This window comes from Octopus bimaculoides, chromosome 10 (genome assembly GCF_001194135.2).
Source record: "Octopus bimaculoides isolate UCB-OBI-ISO-001 chromosome 10, ASM119413v2, whole genome shotgun sequence".
NCBI classification, from domain to species: domain Eukaryota; kingdom Metazoa; phylum Mollusca; class Cephalopoda; order Octopoda; family Octopodidae; genus Octopus; species Octopus bimaculoides.
This window is the reverse complement of record NC_068990.1, coordinates 15401470-15412507: the sequence shown is the minus strand read 5'-3', so window position 1 is coordinate 15412507 and position 11038 is coordinate 15401470. Positions and strand designations below refer to the sequence as shown.

The window sequence follows — 11038 nt, the reverse complement described above, 5'->3', positions numbered from 1 at the left end:
ATATATACATATATATACACGTATATATGTATACACACACACACATACAGTAATCTAACTATATACCTGTGCGTGTGTGTGTTTGAGTGTTCATACATACATACATACATACCAGGGACATGCTACCTAGTTACACACTTACAAACACATCAACACTGGTTGTCAAGTCGTGGGAGGGAGACAAACACAAACATCACACCAAAAGTATATATATATATATATATATATATAACAGGCTTCTTTCGGTTTCCATCTTCCAAATCCACTCATAGTAGGAGGTACTATGCAGTGGGACTGAACCCAGAACCATGTGGTTGGGAAACAAGCTTCCTACTACACAGTCATGCCTGCATCTAAAAGTCATAGATTATAGATTAAAGTGAATGTTATTTTGTGATTCAACATGAAAGTGGTTGGTTATTCCACAGTCACATAGCATTATACTCGGGCAGAACCAGCATGACAAAGTGAGTGACAAAGTTGGACCTTTGAATTACAAGTACAATCCTTCCACGCCATTCCCATTCAACCAATTTCAATCACAAGGCTTGGATTGATCAGAGATTGTGGTAAAAGTATTTGCCCAAAAATGCCAGGCAACAGGATTGAACCCGCAACCTTGTGATTACAAATCATACTTTTTAACCATTTGACCACGCTATATATATATTCTTATACACATACATATACGGATGTGCACAAACATACAGACACACACACACACAATCGTACATTCTGCTTCACTGAAGAAATTTAATGATTGCAAACAAGAGCAGACTTACTATCTACTCACCTTATGTTTCCACCATCATTAACCTACATCTTTAACCTTTTTGATAATGAACTGTCCAAGACTGCCCCTAGCACACTGATGCAAACTTCCAACTTTATAGTGATACAAATTACAATCTTCCATAAAATTTCATGTTAATTTATGTTCTAAACACCGGCTTAAAAATGATTTCAAATTTTTGAGGGGAGGGGAAGTCAATTACATCAACCTCAGTACCTGACTGGTACTTATTTTACTGACCCTGAGAGGATGAAAGGCAAAGTCAACCTCAGTGGAATCTGACTGCAGATGGACACAATGTTGCTCTGCATTTTGTCCAGTGAGCTAACAGTTTTGTCAATTCACTACCTTAAGCCCCAGCTTAACCCTTTAGCATTTAAACCAGCCCTATCAGGCCCAAATATACTACTTGTTTTATGTTGATCACAGCCAAATCTGATCTCTTACACCTACCTTACAATGTCATTCTAAAAATAAGCAATCATATCAAGAATATCTCAAAGCTACAAAATGAGCTGAGACCCCCTTCGGTCATGATTGACCATGGGATTGCACCTAGAAAGTTACCCTCCCAAGCACAAATCCGGGCAAGGTTGTTTATGGAAGGCCAGCAGTCACCCATGCATACCGGCCTCCCCTCTCCACGCCACCAGTGTTATCCAAGGGAAAGGCAAAGGGGCTGATACAGTTTGGCACCTGTGACGTTGCAACTCATTTCTACAGCTGAGTGAAGTGGAGCAACGTGAAATAAAGTGTCTTGCTCAAGAACACAACATGCAGCCAGGTCCAATCCAGGATTCGAACTCACAACTTCACAATTGTAAGCTCGACGCTCTAACCACTGAGTGATGTGCCTTCACTAAATCTCCCTGAAAACTATTGGGTTGTCCAGAAAGTTCGTGCCGATTTATAGTAGCTTACCTTTTGACTTATTTGCCATGAAACCACCTCAATTCTGGGAAGAGGGTATTTTCAAGTTAAAGGAAAGATGGAGATGCATTGTGCAACAAAATGGTTCATATTTGGTTGATTGAAAATGTAATGGCAAGTATTTATTGACCTTTTTCTTTCCTTTAAAAATCAGCACGAACTTTCCGGACAACCCAATACATTAAGGGCATGCGTGTCTACAGAGTGCTCAGCCACAAAGCCACAAAATAATGCATGATTAACTGAAAACAGTGTGAATAAATAAGCCTAACATTTGGCAAAGTAATCTGAATGCTGAAGGATTAATAATGGTAAAGTTATTTTACTGGTAAAGTTATTTTACTAAATTCTTCAAAGTTATTTACTAATATTTTCAAACTTGATTGAAACAAAGACAATACATTTCAGCAAAAATACAGTAACAAAATGGTTAAAACAAAATATAAGGAATTCACTTTGTTCATCAATTCTGCTCTTCCACTTCTGGTGCAGTTCATTAATATTGGCCTTTTCTTTATCTTTTATTTTGTTATTTATTTATTTATTTATTGGTATTGGGGGTGTCAACGTTTATTATTAAAAAAGTGCAATTTTTTTAATACAAATAAATGAAATTTTCTATATTTTAGATATTTACTTACCTCCCAGTTCTTTCATTTCAAATATACAATCAGTGAATTCTAAAGGCTTAATAAGGAAACCTATAAAAAAAAGACCAAAAATAGTAATTTATGTTGAACAATTTCAAACAAAAATTTAATGAAATCTAATTTAAATTTTACAATAAAATGGAAATTTACTTTAGAAAGACAAAGAATCTAATGAAAACAAGATCAATTTTGCTTTCCATCCCTCCAATAACACATTCATGTGAAGACACATGGTTTACCAGTTTTGGTATTTGGCTCATGATTGTAATATCATGAGTTTGATTCCTGACGGAGTGTTGTGTTCTTGGGCAAGACACTTTATTTCATGTTGCTTCAATCCACTCAGCTAGAAAAAATTAGTAGTACCTGTAATTCAAAGGGGCCAGCCTTGTCACACTCTGTGTCATGCTGAATCTCCCTGAGAACTACATTAAGGGCATGCGTGTCTACAGAGTGCTCAGCTACTTGCATGTTTATTTCATGAGCAGAGAGTTCCATTGATCAATTCAACTGGAACACTCATCGTCGTAACTTATAGAATTTCTAAGTGATCACTCTAGTAGCAAGAAATACTAACCAAATCTCCCTTTAGTTAGACACATGGAGCTCAAACAGGTGTTCAAGGTGGTTGTTGGCACAATGGTTGATAATTTTGTGGGTGTTTACTAAGTCAGTTGCCAGACATCGGAGCTTCAATGTATCTATGCCCAGGAAAGCAAGGCATTCAGAGTATGGTAGATGCCTGATGGAGGATATTCACTTGCTCGCATGTCTTTGAACAGTTTCCAGGAGGTCAATGTCCTGAGCAAGATAGGGGTTTCAGATCAGTGTTGCAAATTCTAAGTGTGGCCGCACCATAGCCATATACAGCTTTAAATAGATAGCTAGAGAATGGCTGACAAAGGTCATATAAGTAATTCATTGCATCAACATTTTATATGACCCCTCAGAGTCATATGAAGCCTGGCTGAGAATCACTGATTTAACTCCATAAGTGCCACGGTCTCAAATTTAAATATGAAGTGTAATTCTTTCCCTTTCTTTGAGTGTGTAAATCCAAGCTGTGCAGAGATGCCACACAGTTATATATGGATAATGGAATGGCTTATTGTGTTGAAGTAGGTGATGACAGGTTGGCCTGGCATATGTTGTAGCATAACCTGAATGTACTCTCAGAAGTGACCAGCAAAGTGACAGCCTGTCTCAGTCATGTAAAGTGTATCACAAAGTTTGCAGATGATGCAATATATGAAATTGGAAGATGTACAACAGAAGTTTGGTGTAAGGTAATACTGTAACTTAGACCTGGTGATGGTTGTAGCATCATTAACCGTCCAGCATTCAGATTATTTTGTCAAAATGTAATACTTATTTATTCATATTGTTTTGAATTAATCATGGATTATCACATAACTTCAAGATTTCGATGATGTGATTGTTTATTTTAGATGACATTGTAGGGTAGCTGTGAGAGGCCAGACGTGGTCAGTTTGGACATAAAACAGATGGAATATTTGGGCCAGATATGGCCTGTTTAACTGCTAAAAGGTTGATGTAAACTGGCACTCTATCGGTTACAATGAAAAGGGTTCCAGTTGAGCTGAGCATTCCACAAGACATGTGTACCCTTAACATTGTTCTAGGGAGATTCAACATGACACAGAATGTGACAAGGCTGGACATTTGAAATGCAGATATTACTCACTTTTGCCAGCTGAGTGGACTGGAGTAACATAAAATAAAATGTCTTGCTGAAAGCCACAACATGCCATGGGGGATTGAACTCATGACCTTATGATCATAAGCCAAATACCCTAACCACTAAGCCATGCACCTTCACTTGTCATTAATGTAGGACAGGTATTAATTTGTTGGTGAGCACATTTAAAAATACCTGGTTGTGTAAAGTTGGGTTCTGTGTATCTCCTGACTGGGAGAGAGTCAAGGTTCCTTTCTTTCTTGAAGTCAAAGAGAAGGTGGTATGGAAAATATCAGAACATTTGTAGGGGCAGATAGAAAGCAGGATTCAGAAGTTATGTATGAGAATGTGTTTTGATTGGAGGATGGATAGATGAAAGATGAAGATGAACGAAATACGGTTTGTAGGTGTGTGTGAAGAGAGCAGGAGAAAAACTAATTAGTTGAACTCTAATCAGATTTTGATAAAAACCAAATGTTAAATTAAGAAAAGCCATGGTGATGTTTTAGCAGAAATTATAATGTACCTCACTGGATGTAATGGACTGTTTAGCTTTGTGTTTCTATGTACTGAGTTCAAATCCTACCAATGTGACCCTTTTCTATCCTTGCTTTTTATCTTTCCAAAAAGAAAATAAATATGCAATCTGATGAAGGGGGCCTTTAAGTGATCACTCAATCAGATATAAACATCATTCAAATCTTCCTTTAATCAGGGCCTACCATAATGAAAAAGAAGCATGAATCTGAATAAACTTTTCTTTTCTTTTACTTGTTTCAATCATTAGACTGCAGCCATGCTGGAGCATCACCTTAAAGAATTTGTAGTCAATCAAATTGACCCCAGTATGTATTTTAATTTTTTTAAACCTGGTACTTAGTCTATCAGTCACATTGCAGAACTGCTAAGTTACAGGGATGTAAACAAACCAACACCACTTGGTAAGAGATGACAGGGAACAAACACAGACACAAAGACAACACACACACACATACAATGAGCTTCTTTTCAGTTTCTGCCTACCAAATTCACTGACAAGGTTTTGGTCAGCCTGAAGCTATAATATAAGACACCTACCCAAGGTGTCATGCAGTGGAACTGAACCTGGAACCATGTGGTTGGGAAGCAAACTTCTTACCTCACAACCACTCCAAAATAAATAAATAAAAGTAAGGCTGAGGTGCTTTTAAAGCATAGGTCTACTTGATCAAGGCTGACCCGGGGCTAAACAGAAATAACAATAATAAAACATATATCGGTAATATACTAAATATTGATTAACTGATTATATATCTCATCTGACAAAAAACAGAACTCTGCCTAACTAAAGAAAAAAACTAAATAAAGAAAAATCCGATGGCCTCAATTTAAATGTCACTCTGGTAAATTTCATCCCTGTTTTCATTAGATTCTTTGTCTTCCTAAAGTAAAATTCTATTTTATTATAAAATTTAATTGATGTTCTAATCTAATTTTACACAACGGTGATTTTTATTGATGTTTTCGAATGAATATATTGATTCATGTATTGAGAAGACGGCATTCAACATAAGGTTATGTAAACAAGAAGGGAAAAAAATAAATAAATCACACCAATTAGATGTAATTAACAGCAAGGTATATGTCTGTACATGATTAATATCAGTTTATGTCGAAGAAAGAGCGCCAGTGGTTAAATCTGCACAAGATCTTTCCAGCATCTTCTTCCTTAGTCATGCTTATGATGGGATGACGAGGCTGGTGTATGACAGCTTCTGTACTTTCACTTTACCTTATCATGACATAATATCATGCTTAACAAAACAGGTGATGAGTACAAGCCAACAAAACGACCTCTACATGATTGTAAGACATGCTAGAAATACTAAGCAAATATTCCTCTCCTATATTTTTCGTTGAGCCCTAATACTCAGAAGGCTGGTTTTCTGGCTTCCATAACAGATTAAGTGACTGAGATCACAACATTCCCTTGAACAGGACAGAAGCCTGTTTCGGGGTTCAAATTACATTGACCCCAATTAATTTATTGGTACTTTATTTTATCAATCCCAAATGGATGAAAAGGTAGAGTTTATCTCAGCAGGATTTGAACTTTGTGACATTTTCCTTCTGGCTCATTATGTTCTAAGTGCTTTGTCTAATGTGCTAACAATCCTGTCAGCTTGCTGCCTTTCAAATTATATTATACCACTTAAAAAAAAAGCAAGGACGCATTAGATGATCGCCAATAGTCATAGCTGGAACGCTTTTGATCATTGGTCCACTGAATCAGAACTGACCTGAAGTTAAACAACAGCAAATGGATTGTACATATGCATTCGGCGTAACACAAACAGGCTACAGTTGTATATCAAAAGAAATTTGTTTGAAGTTCGACATAAATTTCAGAGACAGGTATTGGCATGGCTGTGCAGTTAAGAAGCTCACTTCTCAACTACATGGTTCAGGTTCGATCCCACTACATGGCACCTTGGGCGAGTATCATCTACCATAGCTGCAGGCCAACCAAATCCTTCTAAATGAATTAGGTAGATGGAAACCAAAAGAAGCTCACTGTATCATGATGGCACCAGTGCCCAGCATAGCCTTCCTGGCACTTGTGCCGGTGGCACGTGTAAAGAAATTCAAGCAAGATCGTTGCCAGTGCCGCTGGACTGGCTCCTGTGCAGGTGGCACATAAAATACACCATTTTGAGCGTGGCCACTGCCTGTACCACCTGACTGGCCTTCGTGCTGGTGGCACATAAAAGCACCCACCACACTCTCGGAGTGGTTGGTGTTAGGAAGGGCATCCAGCTGTAGAAACTCTGCTAGATCAGATTGGAGCCTGGTGCAGCCTTCTGGCTTGCCAGTCCTCAGTCAAATCGTCCAACCCATGCTAGCATGGAAAGCGGATGTTAAATGATGATGATGATGAGAGAGAGTAAAATAAGGATTCAGATAGAATCAGGTACTTGAAGAGATATGCCCCAGGTAGGGTTGGATAAAACTGTGGTTCTGGTCTATGGTTGGTAAGTATCAAATAGGATATTCTGATTGTGTACACAGAGAAAACCAACCCTATGAGTATTTAGTACCTAGGGGCTGGTCCAAATCACACGTTTCTTTGAACAATACATTGTTAGTATACTCTAGGGTGTCTGACAATTTGTAAATCCCCTTGGTGTATTATAAGCAAATGAATAATAACATATGAGGGATAATTGTCAGCTCATTACAACTGTTTCTTACGTTTGTTTTTCAGAGAAGAAAGAGAACATTACTGCATTGAAAAAACTATAATCATCAGATGAAACATAATTTTACAAACAAAAGAATATCCCAAGGATACAGCAGAGATGTGGCTGAAGTCTGTCAAGGCCAACTATATATATATACGAGAGAGTGCTGAAAAGTTCCTAGCTTTAAGGGTATCATAAAAGGCCTGGTTGGAGGCCCAGCCTTCTGAGTTCTTTTAGAGGGCCTAAAAAAAAACTGAACAACTGCTGCAATAAGTGTGTGAATCTGCGACGGGTATATGTTGAATACAATCATAATTAACTGATCCTCCTATATTTTATTTTATCCAAAGCCAGGAATTTTTCTGTACAACAAAAACCCTGAAGAGATTCTACCCCTTACAGCTTAAATTCTTAACATTGAAATATTTCAGAGTCTATTATGAGTTTTATAAAAACCAATGAGGGAACCTCTATGTGGTCTCTCAAAATGTTAGGGAAATAAATAAAAGGGAATACAATACAGGAGTAGGCATTGCTGTGTGGTTAGGAAAAACACTTTGCAACCTTGAGCAAGTATCTTCTGCTATAGCTCCAGACCAACCAATACTTGTGAGTGAATTTGATAGGCAGAAACTAAGACGGCGAGCTGGCAGAAACGTTAGCACACCGGGTAAAATGCTTAGCGGTATTTCGTCTGCCACTACGTTCTGGGTTCAAATTCCACCGAGGTTGACTTTGCCTTTCATCCTTTCGGGGTTGATAAATTAAGTACCAGTTACGCACTGGGGTTGATGTAATTGACTTAATCCCTTGTTTGTCCCCTCTATGTTTAGCCCCTTGTGGGCAATAAAGGAATAAGAAACTGTGTGGAAGTCTGTCATGTAGGTATGAGTGTGTGTGTGTGTGTGTGTGTGCACGCATGCATCCTTGTGTTTGTCCTCCATCACCACTTGACAAGCTGGTGTTGGTTTGTTTACACCCCCATAATTTAGCAGATTGGCAAAAAGAGATCAACAGAAGATGAATTACCAAACTTTAAATAAGAATAAGTACTGGGGTTCATTTGTTCAACTAAACCTTCCAAGGCAATAACCCCAGTATGGTTAAACATCAATGACTGAAACATCTAAAAGATAAAGCATCATAGATATACAAGAAGATGGGGAAGGTCATGACTGGAACAACTTTGATTATAGGTTTGCTCAATCAATGATGCCCCTGGGCTAACCAATAACAACACTCACCTACTGTAGGCTCCAATTTGTCAACAGAATCGTTACTTAAGGCATATATAATAGCACTCTTTCCGGATCCAGTAAGTCCCAAACACAACACTTGAAATACAGGCTTTTCTGGTGGGCTACGACAGGTACAACAAACTCGACGACCAAACTGCAAGGTTCAAGAAAAAAATATGTTATTATTAAGATATTCATCAAATCTGTCATTAAGATATTTATCAATTTTTTCTAATGAACAAAATAAGAGAGAGCTAGAGGAATTGAATCAATGTAGATGGAATTGAAGTGTTCATTTAAAAATGCAATGAAACACGTTCCTTTATATTGTTTTGGTTTGAAAGAAGGACTGTGTTTATCTCATCTTCTTTCAGGGCTCTGCTAGATAATGAGATTGTAGTGACACCTATAGCAGACGACTGTTATATGTTCAATGTCCGGAGTTTTATCCACGCATGCGCAGGGACTAGTTCTGGAAGGAATACAGGAAGAGTCTCATGCGCATGCGTAGAGTTCGACACCCAGCTTTGGCGCCTTTTCTCACTCTCTTCGTTCGCTGATCTTCGTTGAGCCTAGACGTTCCATCGAGCTCTCTCCAACATTCCAGCACTAGAGCTACACAAATAACCACGAACTTCATTGACGGCGTCTCAGTAACCAAAGGCGACAAGCTACCGAATTCCCTCCAAGCATGAGCCGAATTCCACTGTAAATAAATATTGTTGTGTTGTTCAGAATCTGCGTTCCGTTGTTTCTTCAAGAAATTTAGTGTATGGAAGCGGAGTACACCTAATGGTGTATAACCTCTTTCCTACAAGATCAATGTTATTAGTGTTTGTGAACTGTTTCATGTCAAAAGCTGCAGGAATAACCTGTGAAGTAAATGAATTCCAGAGGAAGAAGGACAGGATATAGTTGTCAGTGAAGGGCCTGCACAAGGAAGGATATATTATGGTTGATGAGAAGGGAAGAAAGGGAGAAATTGTATGAGATCAGTCAGCCAATCACCCAGCTCTAAGGAGCAGAGGCCAACACAGTGGTGGTAGAAAAGGCAGAGAGTGATATGTGACAGTAGGTACTTCAATGTAAGGAAGAGTAAAGTAACTTCAGGCAGTCTCTCTTTTGACACAGTCCAAGACATCAGTGAGAGTGGCAGTAGCACCATCCCAGATTTGCCAGCAGTACTACAGTTTTGAAATCATCACTAATGAGTTATCATTTCACCCCTAACAATTAAAGTTAATTTTTTTTTTTTTGAATTTTGTATTGCTTTTTATACACACACACACATATAACATCAGCAGCATCATCATAAGTATGTATGTATGTATGTATGTATGTATGTATGTATGTATGTATGTATGTATGTATGTATGTATGTATGTATTAGGCCCAGATATGGCTGTGTGCTTGCTTCCCAACCATATGGTCTTACGTTCAGTGCTATTGCATGACATCTTGAGCAAGTGTCTTCTACTATAGCCTTAGGTTAACCAAAGCCTTGTGAATGTATCTGGGATCTGGTAGACTGAAACTGAGAGAAGCCCATTGTGAGAGAGTATGTGTGTGTGTGTGTGTACATATATAGAAAGACAGAGAGGTATATGTGTGAAAGTGTGTGTGTGTGTGTGTGTGTGCGTGTGTGTGTGTGTGTGTGTGTGTGCACATGTGTGTGTACTCTTGTCTTGACATCATGTGACGGTTGTAAACGAGTTTCACTGTTATACAAGTGATGTTGTTTGTTTCCAGTCTCCCATGCAAAACATATCTGACCCTAAGGAAATGTAAACTTGCTCGAAAACAGGTGAGAGTTGGCAACAGGATGGACATCTGGCCTCAGAAAATCTGCCTGAACAAATTCCATCTGACGCATACGAGTATGGAAAAGTTGATATTAAATGATGATGATGGTGGTCATCATCATCATCATCATCATCATCATTTGTAAACATAGATGTGAAGTACTTTCCTCAAGGTATATAGTTAATACTTTTTAATCTTAAATAGAGCTCAAAGCAAATTCTAACTTCCATATAATCTTGAATATGATTTGTTTATTCGGATATATCCACTAAAAACACAGCCAAATAATTAATTAAATAAAAATACAATATATTTTTAGCAACATTTGATATTTAAAACCAAGCAACTTGTTAAATTTTCAGTCACCACTTTGATTTTATAAATAGAAAGAAGAAAATAGTTTTTTTTTAAAAACATATCTTTCATCTTGAATTTTTTATCTTTTACTTGCTTCAGTCATTGGAGTACAGCCTTGCTGGGGGCATTGCTTTGAAGAATATTTTAGTCAAATGAATCAACCCCAGTACTTATGGTTTGTTTCTTTTCTTTTTTTTTTTTAAAGACTGGTACTTATTCTATAGGTCTCTTTTGTTGCACTGCTAAGTTACGGGGATGTAAACAAACCAATACCAGTTGTCAGATGGTAGCAGGTGGATGGGTGACAAACACAGACACAAGGACACACACATACATTAATATATATA

General features: G+C 37.8%; 1 protein-coding gene across 1 annotated transcript in view; it reads right to left on the bottom strand.

Moving 5' to 3' along the window:
• LOC106880727 (ADP-ribosylation factor-like protein 15) overlaps nt 1-11038 on the bottom strand; it is a 166347-nt gene that overhangs the window by 63711 nt on the left and 91598 nt on the right. The window contains exons 2-3 of the mRNA XM_052971044.1: nt 8538-8685; nt 2365-2424 (exon numbers count right to left, since the gene is read on the bottom strand). Of these exons, the coding sequence (XP_052827004.1) occupies nt 2365-2424; nt 8538-8685 (208 nt within the window). The remainder of the gene's footprint in view (nt 1-2364; nt 2425-8537; nt 8686-11038) is intronic.